This window comes from Mesoplodon mirus, assembly GCF_964341445.2.
Source record: "Mesoplodon mirus genome assembly, chromosome: 4".
Taxonomy (NCBI): domain Eukaryota; kingdom Metazoa; phylum Chordata; class Mammalia; order Artiodactyla; family Ziphiidae; genus Mesoplodon; species Mesoplodon mirus.
The window spans coordinates 19,203,131-19,221,846 of record NC_138979.1 but is presented as its reverse complement, the minus strand read 5'-3'; the positions used below and the strand labels follow the sequence as shown (position 1 = coordinate 19,221,846).

The 18,716-nt window shown below is 38.3% G+C and overlaps 1 protein-coding gene and 1 long non-coding RNA gene across 7 annotated transcripts in view; one reads left to right on the top strand and one right to left on the bottom strand.

Moving 5' to 3' along the window:
* The window catches only part of ANKRD26 (ankyrin repeat domain containing 26), a 72,168-nt gene extending 56,661 nt beyond the window's left edge, over window positions 1-15,507 (bottom strand). For all 6 annotated transcript variants that reach the window (XM_082619309.1, XM_082619314.1, XM_082619313.1 and 3 more), the window contains exons 1-10: window positions 15,125-15,507; window positions 12,750-12,822; window positions 11,806-11,866; window positions 11,523-11,716; window positions 8,287-8,413; window positions 7,685-7,746; window positions 4,753-4,846; window positions 2,621-2,719; window positions 1,975-2,003; window positions 1,810-1,882 (exon numbers count right to left, since the gene is read on the bottom strand). In XM_082619309.1, the coding sequence (XP_082475435.1) occupies window positions 1,810-1,882; window positions 1,975-2,003; window positions 2,621-2,719; window positions 4,753-4,846; window positions 7,685-7,746; window positions 8,287-8,413; window positions 11,523-11,716; window positions 11,806-11,866; window positions 12,750-12,822; window positions 15,125-15,354 (1,042 nt within the window). In that variant the 5' untranslated portion in view covers window positions 15,355-15,507. The remainder of the gene's footprint in view (window positions 1-1,809; window positions 1,883-1,974; window positions 2,004-2,620; window positions 2,720-4,752; window positions 4,847-7,684; window positions 7,747-8,286; window positions 8,414-11,522; window positions 11,717-11,805; window positions 11,867-12,749; window positions 12,823-15,124) is intronic.
* A 139-nt stretch (window positions 15,508-15,646) lies between these two features.
* Window positions 15,647-18,716, top strand: part of LOC309802048 — a 42,213-nt gene continuing 39,143 nt past the window's right edge. The window contains exons 1-2 of the long non-coding RNA XR_014293708.1: window positions 15,647-15,912; window positions 18,151-18,297. This is a non-coding gene — a long non-coding RNA (uncharacterized lncRNA). The remainder of the gene's footprint in view (window positions 15,913-18,150; window positions 18,298-18,716) is intronic.

The window sequence follows — 18,716 nt, the reverse complement described above, 5'->3', positions numbered from 1 at the left end:
AAACTAGAATGAGGTATCACCTCACACCAGTTAGAATGGGCTTCATCAGAAAATGTACAAAAAACAAATGCTGGAGAGGGTATGGAGAAAAGAGAACCCTCTTGCCCTGTTGGTGGGAATGTAACTGATACAGCCACTATGGAGAACAGTATGGAGGTTCCTTAAAAAACTAAAAATAGAATTACCATATGATCCAGCAATCCCACTACTGGGCATATACCCAGAGAAAACCATAATTCAAAAAGACACATGCACCCCAGTGTTCACTGCAGCACTATTTACCGTAGGCAGGTCATGGAAGCAACCTAAATGCCCATCGACAGACGAATGGATAAAGAAGATGTGGTACATATATACAATGGAATATTACTCAGACATAAAAAAGGAATGAAATTGGGTCATTTGTTGAGACGTGGATGGATCTAGAGACTGTCATACAGAGTGAAGTAAGTCAGAAAGAGAAAAACAAATATCATATATTAACGCATATATGTGGAACCTAGAAAAATGGTACAGATGAACCGGTTTGCGGGGCAGAAATTGAGGAACAGTTGTAGAGAACAAACGTATGGATACCAAGGGGGGAAAACCGCAGGGGGTTGGGGATGGTGGTGGGATGAATTGGGCGATTGGGATTGACATGTATACACTGATGTATATAAAAGTGATGACTAATAAGAACCTGCTGTATATATTAAAAAAAAAGACAAATCAAAGAAAAAAGCAAGAAATGTAAAAGTGAAAGTTTAAAGCCTGTTTCATCCCAAGGGTCCCTTTATCATTTCACATCCATGAGCTCTGTAAATGGTTTAAAACAGTGGTTCTCAAGTGTCACCTGAGCATTCCTGGAGTCCCAAGACTCAATTATTCAAGGGGTCCAAGAGGTCAAAACTATTTTCACAATAACAGTAAACGTTATTTCCATTCTCATTCTGTTTTAAGTGTACAGAGGAGTTTTCCAGAGACAAGATATGTGATAACATCATACTTCTAATGGCTAATAGAATGTATGATTGTGTGTACTTGTATTTTAAATTTTTCAGTTTTATTTTCCAATACAGTAAACATCAGTAGATATAACCTACTTAAACAAAAGTTCCTTGGAATTCCCAATAATTTTTAAAAGTATAAAAGGATCCTATATCCGGATCATAAAAAATAACAAACAAATAAATAAAAGGATCTTAAAGCCAAAAACTTTCAGAATTACTGTTTTAAAAGATTGTGTCTATCAAATCGTCATTAAGGTATGATTACTTTCCCCCACTTTTAATAATCAAAGACCACACACACACACACACACACACACACACACAGAGTCTGCTAATCAAAACACCTGGTTGGCTTAAGCTCATCCGTGTAACACCACTAAAATGAAATAATTAAAGTTGAAATACAATTGACATGTTAGCAAGTGAAGCTTTAGTCTAGGTAAAGGTCAGAATTCAAATAAGCATTTTATAAAACTGGAAAAATCTTAGAATCTAATAATTAACCTCTGAGAATCCCTAAGAAGTACAGAGATTCCAAACTGAGAACTTTACAGTATTGAAACATACATAGAAACATCTGAGTTAAAGCTTACATTTTAAAAATATCTTTTTCTTATGCTTGTAAATATCTTTTTTTCAAAACATGGATACCAACAAAACATGTGCCTTATTTATGTCAAATCCTTCAATTAAATTAAATCCTTCAATTTCTTTTGCAAAAACAAAAGAAAAAAGAATTAGGAATATGAAGGCTGTGAGCATTTCAAATATTTTAGTGTACCTCTTTCCAGAGTGAAATTTGCACTGCAAAATTTACCTGATCTGGATGTTTGTAAATCCTTCATTCCTACTGTTTTATTAGGAACAGAATCTTTCACTCCAACTGCAGGCTGAATGGGTTTTGAAACAAGTTGATTAATAAATAATGTACATTTGATACAATCTGTAGTTAATAATTCAAGATAAAAATATAAGTTTTTACCTTCAAGTGAGGATATTTTTCAGGAGAATCTAAAAGGCAAAAGGGACATAGAATCAATTACACATAACTATGAAAGCCAACTATATATTCATGCAGTTAGTACTGAGCAGAATCCTCATGCTTGGCCTTGGCAGTGAATACTTTAGGTTTTGGTGTTTTGTTTCTTGGGGGATGTTAGGACTGCAACAAGACAGACATATGAATCCACTATATATACTGAAGAAAAAACAGGAGTACAGGTTTAACAAAACATGCAGTTAAGATTTCAAAAGTAAGATTATGTTCCAAAAGCCTTTATAAAATAGAAAAATGCACATGTTCCAATGTGAACATGCTGATTGATGAGGAGAAAAGTGATCTTTAATCAGAGGAACAAATCATGACCCCGAGAAGGTAAATGTGAAAGCTGATGGTAAAACGCAACAGCATATCTTGAATGCAATGCAGCAGCATCATTTACACCATTATACTACAAGTATTTATCATGTTCTTCAATTTGTCCTGTAATTTAGGAAATGCACAGTTGGGATGACAGCTCAGTTGAATGTATAATTCATTTCTCATCAGAGAAAGTGTTATGAACTGATCAGCTTGGATATACACTTGTAGAATAATAGTTCATAAAAATATTCATTTTTTTCCATACCCATGTGGGCTACTGGTATGCCTACATTTCTTGGATCCTCTAGTTTAGTCATCTTAAAGTTTCTCAATCCACTCATGCAAGAAGGTATATAAGGCACATCTAAGAAATAACGTATTATAAGTTTTCAATATCAAAGTACGATTATCAAAAAGGAAAAAGGAAATTTTACTGCCACAGAATTATTAGATATTAAAAATCTTTCATATTTCAAAATCAGTGTAGTATTTACTGAAAATAACAATTTTAGCATTTAGGGAATGAACCCTATTAATTTCTTTTGTTTCCAAAATTAGTTTGGTTCAGTATATCATGCTAATGTTTAAAAGGATTTTTGTGAAACAATTATCATCAAAAAATTAGCTATCTTAGGGACTCCCCTGGCGGTCCAGTGGTTAAGACCCCATGCTTCTACTGCAGGGGGCACGGGTTCAATCCCTGGTCGGGGAAATTAAGATCCCACATGCCAAGCCAAGCAGCCAAAAAACAAACAAACAAACAAACAAACCTATCTTTAAAAAAAAAACAGCCAATGCTTCCATATTCAAATTAACCTCATTTGAATAACACATACCAACACAACATATATCTTTGATGCCTGATAGCTACAAGGAGGAGCTGGGGTTTACCTCAATTCTAGCACCCACTCCTGCTTCCAGTATTCTCTGGAGCAGCAATGACCTAACCTTGTTTCAGTGTAAATACACTGAAGTCATCTAACGAGAGTTCTCTCAAGTTTCCTCATCACCTCCACAATCACCTCCCTAACACCCTTCTTCCCCCCCCCTCTTTCCTTTCACTATATTCTTTCCTCTTCAAAGGTAGTCTCTGGATCTGTGGTCTTAATTCTTCCCCTTTTACATTCTTTTTATGGATCATCCCCACCACTTCTTTTTTCCTCTTTGCTTAGCAGTGGCACCTTACATCTATAAGTTCTACTTCAACGCTTTGCTACCCTCTGGCTATAAACACACTCAGAAAGAAAAACAAAATAATGCTTTTCCTTGATCCTGTTCTGTCTTGAACTATCCAGTGGCTCCTCTTCCAGATTTCTCTCAATGCAAGCCTACACCCTTGCGACTCTGAGAGCTTGTCAGAAATGCACAATCCCAGACCTGCTGCTCAGCATGTGCACTTTTCACAAGGTCCCCAGGGGACTAATTAAAATTTGAGAAACTCTGATCTATGAGTCTGCTTCTACATTCCCACAGTAAGAGTGGGAAAGCTTTGCTGTTCGTCTCTGACAAGTTTCGGTGCTGGAAGCGCACTTCAAATTTGTCTCACGTTTCAAATACTCTTCTCTTCCTTTTTCTAAAGACCTATTTTACTTTGCCCCCGTCCTCCACAGACCCCTGCTTCCCTTTCCTTCATTTACTCCCTGTAACCTCTGCCTCTCTCATTCTTTAGTCCTTCTTTCCTCTTCCTCATTTCCCGACTTTCCTTAGGTTGTAGAGTACCTTGAAACGGAACTAATAATTTAGCTCCTTAAAGGGGACTCTCAATTTAATCTGTGGCTGACACCAGATAAGATACACAGCTTCCCCTCCTTTTCTCGTCTTTTTCCTCACTATGCATTTGACGGGTGATTTTCTTTTTTTTTTTTTTTTTACATCAACAGTGTTATGTTTTTTAATAGTTTTCAGAATATAAGCTGCATAGCTTTTTAGAATAAAAAATGATATAACTTCAGGTACATGCTTTAGGACACTTGGTTAAACAACAAGCGAACTGTGTCTCAAAGGGTGGCACACTTCACAGTGTAACTTGATAATAGACATGGAGATAGATGATTATATCATGGCATGTTGTCTACAAAAGAACATCTGGACAGTCAGAACTTAAATAGAACACAGCACACAGTTAAGTATTCAAGCACTGCTTTTTGGCCAAATAAAAACTGCCTAAAAACTGCTGATGGATTTTTGACTAGAAAAAAAGATGTAGCTGCTTAGTTCTTCTGATACGGCACTTCTTTTCCAGAATGAGAGAGGCTCAGTTCAACTTGAAATCAGTGTGAGGAATGATTCTTCCTCTTAACCAACAGGTGATTTTCTTTGGCTATTAGAATATATCAGAATTCCCATTTTAAATCAACATGCTGCCAAATGACTTTTTCATAAAAATATAGTTCTTACCTTCTACTTGTCCATTTAATATATTTCTTCCTCTTTGACCTGCAGCTCCAGATAAATGATCAACATACTTCTGTGGAAGACTCTCAGAGATACTCTGTTAAAATTGATATTAATAATGAGTTGCATAAAGCTTTCCTAATCCCCTTCTAATAGCTGAAAATACCCTACTTTTTAAAAATTTCCTACTTTACAACCAATTAGATTTAAAAATGAGAAGCATGGATTGAAAACCCAAACATTTAAATAGAAAACTTCATATACACTCTCTAGATCAAGTCTATCTTTTATCCTCATTTGGCTACTGACTCTGTAAACTGAGCATGGAAAGCCAGAGGAATTATTTTCACAGACAAAAAGTGTGCCTGACTTACAGGCACATTTCAGCAAAGAATTAACTTCAAAACACCTAACTCTACTTTGCATTCCTTGTCAAAAGAAGAGAGTATTTTTAAAAAATATGTGTTTAAATAAATTCTTTAATAAGTACACTTGCTATAAATTTAAAATATTTCTAAAGACAGAAATTTTTTAGTATTAAAATAATATACTTGGCATGAAAAGAAACCATGAAGTATGTCATGTTAAGCATAAACAGAACACTGTAGAAGCTGCTTCATTTAGGTAAACAAGGGCTTATAAGAAACTGTTATTTGATAAAATTTTTATTGATAGGAAAAATAGTTGAATAAAATAGCGAAGTAGTAAAAACTTTTATGTTTAAATAATAGCAAAAAATTTAAATATAGTTATGCAACTCTTCAAAAAAGTACAGCAAGCTTTAATAACGGAAGAATAAGAACTGTTATTTATTAATCATCTAAATATGCCAAGCTTTTATTATGCACATTTTATTTTCTACATACAACAACAATGATAAAAGTGATTGTAAGGACAGTTACCCCACTTCCTGTTTCCTGGTCTTTCCAAGATGCGAGAGTGTAATGACGAACAGATAGGATCCGCTGTTCTCTCTGTCCAGAATGTCCCTCCCCTGGACCCTCAGGTGACTGGCTCCTTCCCATTCTCCCTTTGGTAGCTTTTCTCACATGCAGATCTTTTCTGACTACCTAAATTCCACTCCCACTCCCATCCCCATCCTAACTACAAACTCTCTCAATGTTGTCTAATGGAACATTCTCCATTTTCTTTGCCTCTCACTGTTGTGGCCTCTCCCGTTGAGGAGCACAGGCTCCGGACGCGCAGGCTCAGCATCCATGGCTCACGGGCCCAGCCGCTCCGTGGTACATGGGATCTTCCCGGACCGGGGCACGAACCTGTGTCCCCTGCATCGGCAGGTGGACTCTCAACCACTGCACCACCAGGGAAGCCCTCTCCATTTTCTTTAAATGAAGGACTTAACAGTGACTTATAAAGGATTCCTGTTTGGTTTTATGTTCCCACCACTACAGCCTAACCCCTCAATTGGTACAGTCAGTGTCTAACTGCCCAGTACATAGTTGGTATTCAATAACAGGAATTTATTTAAGATCGAAACATTTAAAATGTCGAGAGGACCTCAAGTACCAAAGCACTTGATACCTATAGGAGATCTCCGATAACAGTCTATAGAAACTTAACATACCCCAAGCTAGAAATCCACATGCCCGTTCTAATTTTCCTATTCTTAACACTACTGTCATTTTATTGTCCTTCAGGTTTTAAAAAAGTGCCCCAGCATTTAGTGAGTCACTAACTGCCACTGTGATCATTTTTGTCTTACATTTCTATAGCACCCTTTACAGTTTACAAGGTGTGTTCACAGCTGTTACCACATCTGTTCCGTACACATACCTGAGAAGTGGGTACCAGTACCATTTTTATGAAGGAGGTCACTGACGCTCAACCAGGGTAGACAAGTTTTTCCGAGATCCCACAGCTAGTGACAGAACCAGGATGCTACCATGTCTTTTGACTTTAAACACAGTGCTGTATCACTGCAGCAGCTGCCTATATCTAACAGATCAGGCCCTTCTTATCTCCTTCCATAGCTGTCACCTTACAACAGGTCATCATTACTTTATATTTACGTTACTTCAAGTATGGCTGCCATAAAGGTACTCAACGCACACTAGTTTATCTAAAATGGTGTGTACTTATTAAAACATCACTAAACCAAACTGTTGTTATTATAACGCCACATCCTTATTATCCCCCATTCTTTTGCTTCTCTTGAAACGTTCCTTGCAGATCTATTTGAAAATCCAAATGTAATAATACTTTCAAGTCTCAGGCACTATCTTTTTCAGGTCTAAGTGGTAAAAAACTACATTTCAACCTGTTTCTCTCTGAACCTCACTAGGAGTTTTACACATCCATATGCACCAAAGAAACATACATTTGCTTGGGAGACTGGGACTGACAGATACACCCTACTATATATAAAATAGATCAATAATAAGGACCTACTGTATAGCACAGAGAACTCTACTGAATACTCTGTAATGGCCTACATAGGGAAGGAATCGAAAAAAGAGTGGATATATGTATAACTGATTCACTTTGCTGTATATCTGAAACTAACACAACATTGTAAATCAACTATACTCCAACAAAAAATTTTTTAAAAAAAGAAAAGAAAAAAGAAACATACATTTGGCCATAGGCTGACCTGGAATAATGCTTCAGTTTTTAGATAAATTTAACTTCAGAACCCAAACTGATTCCTTATGACTTCTAAGCCTTGGTTTTTGCTCTGTGCTACACTGGTTTCATTAGGTGAATCTTGCAAATTAACAAAAGTGCACTATGTGGTAGTTATTATACTTAGCACACAATTATTTAATTAATTACAGGTTAAAAATATAAGGAAAAATTTTTGATGGGCAAATGCAAAGGTGAGAAAGTAAAGTCAAAGCATCCCCCCTTTTATGTTTTAACATCACTCAGTGCTTATATTTTAAAATAAAAAAATAATAATAATAGAAGACAGTACCTCAGAATCCCAAGGCGATTCTATACCTTCCTCTTCTCCTAATCCTAATGCTGACATCATATCTGTAAAATGCAGCCACAGATACATTAATGAGAACATTTACTACTATGAATTTTAAATACATATATGTCTATCTCCATCCACAAATATTTAAATAAAATAAAGTAGCAGAAAAGAATTTCAGAAGGTTGAGGCATTTTCAGGAAGAAAAAGTTGGTAGTAGTTGGGATACTTCTGAAGAAACAGAGCAAAAGAAACATACTTTAAAAGAAATGGAAAAAAAAAAAAAAAAAAGGGCTTCCCTGGTGGCGCAGTGGTTGAGAGTCCGCCTGCCGATGCAGGGGACACGGGTTCATGCCCCGGTCCAGGAAGATCCCACATGCTGCGGAGCGGCTGGGCCCGTGAGCCATGGCCGCTGGGCCTGTGTGTCCGGAGCCTGTGCTCCGCAACGGGAGAGGCCACAGCAGTGAGAGGCCCGCGTACCGCAAAAAAAAAAAAAAAAAAAGAAAGAAACGGGTAGTATATTTGGATCTACACACTTTAGATGTTTTTAGACTAGCCTTTAAGCATAGAAAAAAATTCATAAATATTCACTAACTTACCACTCCTATTATTCTTCTGAGCTCCATCAACAGAAGTCAAATTGTTATGATCTGTTTGCTCTTGTGGAGCGCTTTCAATATCAGTATCATTTTCTTTTTCTCCAATTTCTGGATTTGTTGCTCCTTCCTATAAAAACAAAACAAAATAAAACAAACACCTCATCCCAGAAAACATCATATTCATTCATTTGGTCATTCAATCAATCAGTAAGACAACAAACATTTACTGGATCTATCAAATCATAGGCACTATCCTGGGAGAAAAGCTGGAAATATAAATAGAAGACCGATTCTGCTCTGTATTCTAGGAGAAGTAGAACTACATGAAAACAAGTAAGAACAGCAAAGTATCACTCAAAAGCTCTACAATTGATGTGAACAGAGTACAGGAAGGGCACAAAGGAAAAAGGAGTCAGCTGTATCTGGATAGCTCAGGAAATGCTGCAAAGACAGGTCTGTGTCTTAAAAGACACACACAGTGTAGAGCGGGGACATGAAGGGGATTCTAGAAAGGGCAGCCTGAGCAAAAGGACGAGGCGTGAAACAACATAACAAGTCATGTGGAAAACTAGAACACAGTTACCGGGAATGGTATGGAGAGACAAAACTGGAGGATCAGAGCCAACCCAAAAAAAGCAAGTGTCCTCCTAGAACATGAACTTTCTCCTTCATGTGATGGGGATCCACTACATAAGTAGAGGTGTTACATCTTCACAAATATATTTTAGAAAGGTCACTCTGGCAGCAACGTAAAGATGAACATCAGGGGAGCAAAACTAGAAAAGAGCATTTCAAAATTATAAGTGAGAAAGTAATAGGAAATGAAAAATGGTAAGCAGGTAGAAAATACTGAACTTGATGAGCAACAGGATGTGGTGATTTCAGGGAGGGATGGAGTCCAGGATTTTTCCTGCTTAGGTATTTCAGTGATGTTATCTACTAGGATGGGGAAGACAGATGACAGAGTAGCTTACAAAGAGTCAGGAAAGAGGAAAGCATCAGGGACAATGTCTTCAGTTTGGGGCATAACAAATTTGAGGCACCCAGGGGACTTAGAGGAAAGATTTGGATAAATGCATTTGGATTAGTAATAGATAAACTTATTCAGGAAAAGCATATGATGTTAAGATAGATATCTGTAAAATATACTAACCTGGTATAATTAAATGATGCAAACCTATGCAGAGTTCTGAACTTTTGAAAATATAAACAAGACTGGGGAAGAAAACTATGAGATTCAATTTTTCGATTATATATTACAACATTTGTTTAAGGATATAAAATATACTCTTTCATGAATATGTGCAAATATTCATTTCTGGGATATTATAGCAATAAGCATTTTTAAGTTTAATGAAAAGATTTAATTGTAAAACACCAACTCAAGAGACTACAAGAAGACTCCTTTTCAAAAATTAATCTTAAAGGACAAGTTTTAAATTGTAGAAGAGAATATTTATGTGATTATGGAATTATGAGGCATTCTTAAGTACTACTATGATGTACGGAAGAAATATAAAACCCTATTTTAAAATTCACATGGTTTCCTTATTCACCTGTGAACAGCACGCTAATAACTCTTCCTATCTACGCCTTATAGAATGGCAGTTAAAGATTGGGGAAATGATATAGAACTAAAAAAAATTAGTAAAACTATGATTATCCAAGTTGGGAGATTTAAAAGTTCTCAGATACATCTATGATTAACAAACAGGACCCAATATTCACATGAGGGAAGAACAAAGGGACTAAAAAATCAAGTAACCAGGATTCCTGAGTTTTAGATATGAAAAAATTTACATGTTAGTTTAACTTGTATAACAAAATATTTACATGCTAGTTTAACTGTAAATACTGAAGTTAATAAACTTTCTCAAGAATAACATGAAATGTACCTACTGCTGGAGATATTTTAAAAAGTAAAAAATTATCTTGCAAAGATAATTTTGTACACTCTGCTGGTAATTTTTCCTTCCTTATTATTTTATAATAACAAGTAGTTTATATTAGAAAAAAATCATAAATTGTGATTTCATTCATTTGATGTGTGTATATGTGCCCATTATGTGCAGATATTACTAGGAAAAGATAAATCAGAATCTCTCCAGAAAAAATGATTTCTATATTTTTTTCTTTAAGACTGTTGCAGTTTAAAATTTTCTCATTTAATGACTTGAAATTAAGAACCTCATTTATATAATTAGAAATTATAATCTTAGTGAAAGACTAGATAAAATATTTATTTCCTCTCTGTTTATTCTCAAAAAGATCTAAAACACCTACCAAGATGATACCAAACAGTAAGATAAGTTAGTTAAGTATATACCAAACAGTAAGTAAGAAACCACAAGAAACAGAAGGGCCCAAAATTCTTAATTCATAATAAATCTGATAAGGCCTAAAACAGAGCTCATCTTGCATTATCTATGAACAAAGGTTTTGCTAGATTAAATATAAGACATAACCTTATTAATTTAAAAGTGAGAATTTTTTAAAAAGGAAAAAACTTCAGATTAAAACTAACTTCCACATGGAACTATATTCAATACCTTGTAATAAACTATAATGGAAAAGAATTGAAAAGAATATAGATATATACATATATATGTATAACCAAGTCATTTTGCTGTACACCTGAAACTAACACAGTATTGTAAATCAATTACACTTCAATTAAAAAACAACAACAACAACCAAAAAAAGGTAAGGATCAAAGTCTCTTTCAGTTCTTCATAAAAATCAACTATATGTCATTCAAAAGAGTACGAGCATTTTTTCCCATGACCTGATTTTCTCTTGTTAATTTGAATTTGAAATAATTTCTATCATATTTTATAATATAGAGTTTCTGCTCTCACTTAACCCCACTATTTCTGTTGTTTGTATAATAATCTCTCTCACCTTGACCCTCATTCAATCTTTAAATTCATCTTGTCCTTCTTAAATGAATTCTTCCCCTTCATCCCCCTCCCCATCTTCATGTTCATCTAGCTGTTCTTTCTAGTTGCTTTCTCATTCTTTCCTTTCATAATGGCATACTTCAGAATGGTTTACTGCCACCAACGTTCATAAATCTCAATCCTGCACATATATTGCTCTTGTTATTATACTGTTTTCTATCGTGATCTTGAGGAATTCCATTTCTGTAAGGGATCCTTTTCATCACTGTAAGAATCAGGGGGCTGGTATGTGAAAAAGCACAGAAAAAAAGTTAAAAACAAAACAGAACAACTTACCTTTGTAAGACCAAGGCCTGCTGAAGACTTGAGAGGTTTTGGGAGAGGTTCAGGTGATGGGAAAGCAGGATGAGAGACGCCCTGGATTGATGGTTTGGGAAAGGTTTCGACCACATCTTCATTTCCACTATCAGAACTATTGTGCTCAAAGAAGGTTCTCTCTTCTGGTCTCACGATGCCACATTTTGCTTCTACTATAGTGAAAACAAGGTGGAGTACATGAGAACATCCGTAATTTCAAATCAGTGAATAACACAAGAAGGACAGTCTTCAAATAACTTACTGTTTTTCTTGGATTGCTGACAAGCACTCATTAGCTTTGTTAAGCTTGGTTTCAGGACATTCTAGAGAAGAAAACAAGAGCTTTAAGAATAAGAAGTATTGGGAATTCCCTGGCGATCCAGTGGTTAAAACTCCATGCTTCCACTGCAGTGGGCATGGGTTCAACCCCTGGTCGGGGAAATAAGATCCTGCACCGCTTGCGGGATCTTAATTCCCCGACCAGGGATTGAACCTGGGTCCTTGGCAGTGAGAGCGTGGAGTCCTAACCACTGGACAACCAGGGAATTCCCTAAATATACGCTTAATGGAATGCTTCAGAAAACACAGCGAACCCTTCATAATATGGATTTTGAGAAACAGAATTTTAATTTCTACATTTCCATAATTTCGACTGTTATTTTAGGCTTAATGCAGAACCAAAGACAGAAACAGAGAAAAAAAAAGTTCTCTCCTAACAACTCTATGATACCAAAATAAAAATTGTCCAAGAAAAAAGAGCTAGATGATATATGCTACATAGTTTTGGAACTGAAAGGCCCCAGGAAAATGCTATGATTATTACAGTAAGTAACTGTATCCACTAAAGATTTCATTTAAGCATGAGCATATAGAAATCAAGTCAGTATGGTTGAAAAGTCACAGTAAGAATCCTTATCCTTGACCAAATTTCGTATTTCCTCCCTTGTGGGAAAGTGCTTCCCAATACACTTTTCCTGTCACTATCTACTTCCCAGCCCATTTTCTCTTCAGCCCCGACCTTCAGTATTTAGCAAAGTAAAAAAAAAAATTCAACTAGTCATATTTTTATAAAATGGTTTGCTCTGACCAACTTTCTACTACAAACATAAAACAATGAGAGGCAGACCACTGCTAAACTTTAAAAGTTAATACTACACAAAACTAAATTCAAAGCAGGAAAACTAATTTCACAGGAGAGAACTTTACCTTGGTATCAAAATCTAAGTCTTCATCATCTGATGTAGGGCATGAATCATCAACACCAGGTTTGTTGGAAAGCCTTCAGAGCAAAAATATATAACAAAAATGAGTGATTTCATTTCTTTAACCAAAAACAAACAAAAAAAATCAAGTGAAAGGTTGGTTATCTATATATTAAGTGATGTTTCCTGACATCATTAAAATGTGGCCTCTGTTTTAGAAAAGCTTTTAGTTACCTATTTCTGCTTCCATCTCTCCCAACCTATGAAATATCTAGCTAAGACCCATTCTTAGTTCCCATAACAAAGGGTGACAGCCAATATACTGGCAGAGCCTGAGAATAATTTGTTTTCACCAAAGTCCTAAAACCTGAACTGAAAACCCAATTAATGGGTAACATAACTTTTGTTTACCAGAACTGGAACAAACCTGATGACCTAAAACAAAGTAGAAGGATATGCTGTTCCTTCTCCATTGTCCGTGCCTGGTTCAAAGAGTAATCTGTGTCCATCAAAAATGGCAGTCTTGGTTCTCCAGCAGGGAAACCACTTATTAAAGAAGGCTCCCGGGGCTATCCCGATGGCGCAGGGGTTAAGAATCCACCTGCCAACGCGGGGCACACGGCTTCAAGCCCTGGTCCGGGAAGATCCCACATTCCGCGGAGCAGCTAAGCCCGTGCACCACAACTACTGAGCTTTCACTCTAGCGCCCGCGAGCCACAACTACTGAGCCCACACGCCACCACTACTGAAGCCCGCACGCCTAGAGCCCGTGCTCCGCAACAGGAGAAGCCACCACAATGAGAAGGCCGTGCACCACAACGAAGAGTAGCCCCCACTCGCCGCAAAGAGAAAGCCCGCGCGCAGCAATGAAGCCAAAAATTAAATAAATAAATAAATGTATTAAAAAAAAAAAAAGAAGGCCCCATTCCTTCCCTTTACTCTAAAACAGTACAGGGAGTCCCCTGAAATGTTTGAAAGTTAAATGTACAAAAGTCAAAGAACAAATTTTTATGTCTAATTTATATGTTAAACTATTCCCAGAGAGATTAAAACATTAAAAATTATAAAGTCTACTTAATTTTCCTATACAGGTCCTGCCTGATTCAGGTCCACATAAATAGCTAGCTCTTAAAAACCCTCATAGGCACTCAGATCCCCAAGCAGAGACAGTGCTGTAGAAACAGAGTCCTGGCAGCTGTGCCTCTCTTTCCCTATGTACTGCCTAAATATCTTCCTTCCTATAGGCTCCCCTCCCAAATCACCCCTGTGCCTCACCCCTGAGGCCTGCTCAATGGCAGCCTCCAACCTTTAAGATTTCAGCCTGTGAAGGCAATGGTTCCTGAATCAAGGATGGGCTCGGGACTTCCCTGGTGGCATAGTAGTTAAGGATCCGCCTGCCAATGCAGGGGACACGGGTTCGAGCCCTGGTCTGGGAAGATCCCACATATTGTGGAGCAACTAAGCCCGTGCGCCACAACTACTGAGCCTGCGCTCTAGAGCCCGCAAACCACAACTACTGAGCCCGCATGCCACAACTACTGAAGCCTGCGCACCTACAGCCCGTGCTCCACAACAACAGAAGCCACCCCAATGAGAAGCCCACGCACTGCAACGAAGAGTAGCCCCCACTCGCTGCAACTAGAGAAAGCCCACGTGCAGCAGTGAAGACCCAGCACAGCCAAAAATAAATAAATTAAAATAAATAAATTAAAAAAAAAAGAATCCGCCTACTAATGCAGGGGACACGGGTTCGAGCCCTGGTCCAGGAAGATCCCACATGCTGCAGAGAAACTAAGCCCATGGGCCACAACTACTGAGCCTGCACTCCAGAGCCGGCAAGCCACAACTACCTAGCCCACGTTCCACATCTACTGAGCCCACGTTCCACAACTAACTGAGCTCGCGCGCCTAGAGCCCGCGCTCCACAACAAGAGAAGCCACCACAATGAGAAGCCCGTGCACTGCAATGAAGACCCAACACAGCAATAAATAAATAATTTTTTTTTAAAGATACTGGATTGCATCTGAAGAATTTTTAGTCCAGAAGTTGATCTGTCATGAGAATTATTTTCCTCATTATGCACTTCTCTGTAACATATAACATTACGGTATAAAAATGTGTACATTAAAAATAAGATGCTGTTCATGTTTAATTTCGTTTCTGTGATTACTGACATTCAGCCAAATGACTTTAAAACTGTCAGTAAAGTGCTCTATAAGGGGAATCATGAGCGGGTCCGAAACCAGCTAAGGCTTTTGCTGCCTATAAAGTCTGCGGGGCGCGGGACCCCACGTAGGTGTCCACGAGCCTCGGAGGGGAAACTGACAGCAGGGGCCCCACCCAGGCCCGCCCCGCCTCCTCCCGCCCTCCCCGGTTACCTGTTCATCTTGTCCCTGTCGTTCAAGCCATTCTTCCCAAGCAACAGAATCTGCTGCACTTTGGCTACGTTGCCCACGCTGGCAGCTTTGTGGACCTTCCCGAGATCCTTGTGTCGGATGTGGTACTCGGGCCGGGAGTTGACCCGATTACCGCTCTCTCTCCGCGGGCTGGTGGAGGAGCCGAAGGGCGACTCGCCCTTCTTACTTCCGAAGCCAAAAATCTTCTTCATCGCAGAGCCTACACGCTTCAGACACACCTCACCTCCCCCTCGGCTTCTCACAGTCTCCTGAGCCTAACACTAGCGGTACAGATAAGCCAACGCGGTCTAGCCACAACATCCCAGCTGGGAAGCTCCGCGGTTTCTCATCTCTCAGCCCAGAGTAACCCTAGCCAAGCGTTACAGCTAAACACAGTGCGCGTGCGCGCCTTGTAAGACGGGGTCACTGCGCTTGCGCACAGAGGCACGGAGCGCAGGAGTGCCCAGTGCGCATGTGCGAGGCCCGAAAGTCCCAAATCTCTGCGATTGTTTGTGGGACGCGCTGGGTTGTTTTCCAACGGTGGTGCGAGCTGGCTGAGCGTTTCTGGCCATTTGCAAATTTTAGAATCTTCCGTGAGAGAGTCGTCTTCGCATGCGACTGGGGCTAGAGTGGCGTGGAGCTTCAGGATGCTGAAGGCCTCGTCCCCCAGAGAGCTCCCCTAAAAATACTCTGTAAATCTCCTTATCCCTCAGTTTATTCCTTTCCACATCCCTCTGGGCCCCAGGCTTTCTCCATGGAATTTAACAGATGTAAGTACAGAAAGCTGTTTTCATGGTTCCAGAGATTGTGGCGACAGGTGTCATCAAGTGCCAACTCAGGAGAAACCAACGCAGTTTCTCCAGATGAAATGAAGACGCGTTTCCGCGTGCCTCCTGACCCTCCCCTGTGGCCCAGCGTTCCGTCTGCACATTTTCTTCACCTATATTTTAGTTTTTGCTTTTATTTTCCCCTAATTAAATCTCTAAATTCAAGATTTATTTTGGAGCATGGTGTAACATATGAGAACTTTTAAAAAAATGGTTATCCACTTGTCCCAAACAATCCATCTTTCCTCACCGAGTTTACCCCTTAATCTTCCATTTAATTCTCGGATGTTTTTTCTGTTTCTGGGTTTTCCATTCTGGTCTGCTTCTTCTAGCGTCAGTAGTGTATAAAATATAAATATCTATTACAGGTCCAAGGTTCCCCTCCTTATTCTTCCTTTTCAGTATTCTCTTGGAAATGTTTACCTCTACATTATTTGAGATGAATTTTTAATCACTGTGCCAAGCTAAAGAGAGATCTTAGTGAGATTTTGATTGTCATTAGGTTAAGAGAATTTTAACTGAGAATCAGTCTCTTGTATCAGTGTATCCAGGTACATGTTATGTCTCTCAGTTTGTCTTATTTTATGTCCTTCATTAGCCTTTGGTAGCTTTTTTCATTATGTAAATCCTGTACACTTCTTGATATATCTGTATCTGGGCGCTTTTTTTTGTAATGGTATATTATTCTTTCATTATAATTTGTAAATTATTATTGTTTGATATCTGTGTATTCGTTTGACAACAAGAGTGAAGAACTTTTTTAATCTATAATTTTGTAACAGGAGAAAGAGTTGATAGTTTCTGGCAGTACTTAAGGAAGGCACAAACTGGTTGGTATAGATTGAAGAATATTGAAGAATAGTATGCAGATGAAGAAAATCAAGTAGGATGCAAACAAGTACTCTGTTTTTTATTGAAGTATAAGATCGTTGCTACAAATTTAAAAAATCAATATAGCTAAATTTCCCTAAAATTCTATTAGCCAAATTTTTCAGTAATTAGCTAACTAATAGGGACATCTAACTTTTGTGTTTCCTCTTAATAGTCTCTTTGCTCCTTTGCTTTATCCACCCAAATCTGTTTCCCACTCCTAAATCTAATCATCATAGTGACCTTATGGAATCTTATCATCTCCATTGTTATGAAACCTCTTATGCTTTATACTTGTCCCATATTCTTTAAAATTTCCCAAACTTTAAATAATCTTTTCCCTTGCTTCCATCTTTCTCTATCTGCAATTTGTGTTTCCATCTTTATTCCATTTCTTAGGAATAAAGCAAAATAGGTTGACTCCATACTCCATACTGGTAGAAACAGGCGACTGTATACAGAAACTCCTTTTAATGTAGTACTTGATCCAGTAATTATACAATTACTGTAATTATACAGTTACAATATAATTAAACCAAACCTGGTATTGTGGGTGAAACAGACAGAAGCAGAAGCAGGCTCACAACAACAGTTAATACAAAACCAGCTATCCCAAAACTCAGCAGGTTCCTATTATATTTGTTGATGATTTCAAGATCAAAATCATGTTAATGATTTTAAGAATTTTGATTAACCAAATTAAAAAGTAACAGATACCACCATTGCACAAGATGCACCAGCAAAATTTGAAAGTTTGGCAGCCATATTTTACAGCAAGACAAATGCGTAGGTATTAATTTAGGTACTTATTCTTCAGAGGCCATTTAATGCCATTTTGTGCTTTGTAGGTTGAATGATTTGACAACAAATTGTTTGGAATTAGTGACTCAGAAGTCAGGTGTCCAGACCTTCAGCAGAAATTGCTGCTGGGGGAATTCCCTGGAGGTCCAGAGGTTAGGACTCTTCGCTTCCACTGCAGCAAGCACGAGTTCCATCCCTGGTTGGGGAACGTGGCACAGCCAAAAAAAAAAAAAGAAAGAAAGAAAGCAATTGTGCCGAAAAACTCTGGAGGGAGGCAGGGTCCCTGTTGAAGTGATAGCTGGTTCCAGGACAGTGTCTTCACCGGTGAAAGAGCAATGAACAAAAACAAAACAAAAAACAAACAAAAAAAACATTTCTCGGGTCTATCCAGCTTAGCTGGACCAAATGGTTTTGATGTGTGTGACTGGCTTCAACTCTGATCACCCACAATTTTCTTCCTATAATAGCCCAACCAGAAAATTATCTTTTGTCCTCTATTTGTCTCCACAGTACTCCCCAGTGTGACCTATGAGACCAGTAAAGGCTCCCTATTGTGACATCTGAAGAAGACTCTGACACTTGCTGATGCAGCCTGGAATGAGGGGCAAAGACACTACCAGGCTGTAGGGAGATAAGAACCACACACCAGGACTCCAGGTAGGTTGTCAAGATTTGGTTGACTCTAGTGTTTCTGTATAGACCAGAGATACTCAAGGAGTATATGCTAGGTCAACTCTGAACTTCTGTATGGCCTTGTCAAATGCTACCTGGATCCCCAAGCACTTGAAAGCTAAGATTCCCAGATTTCTTTGCAAACAGATGCCCTCTAGAAAGTTGTTGCTTAGGGACTTCCCTGGTGGTCCAGGGGTTAAGATTTCACGCTCTCAGTGCCAGGGGCCCAGGTTCGATCCCTGGTCAGGGAACTAGATGCCACATGCTGCAACTAAAAGAGCCCGAGTGCTGCCAACTAAGACCTGGCACAGCCAAATAAATAAATAAATATTTTTTAAAGTAAAGTTGTTGCTTAGAGCTCCCATGCCTATCTAAGACTCAAATAATGCCCTGGTGGTTTCCTG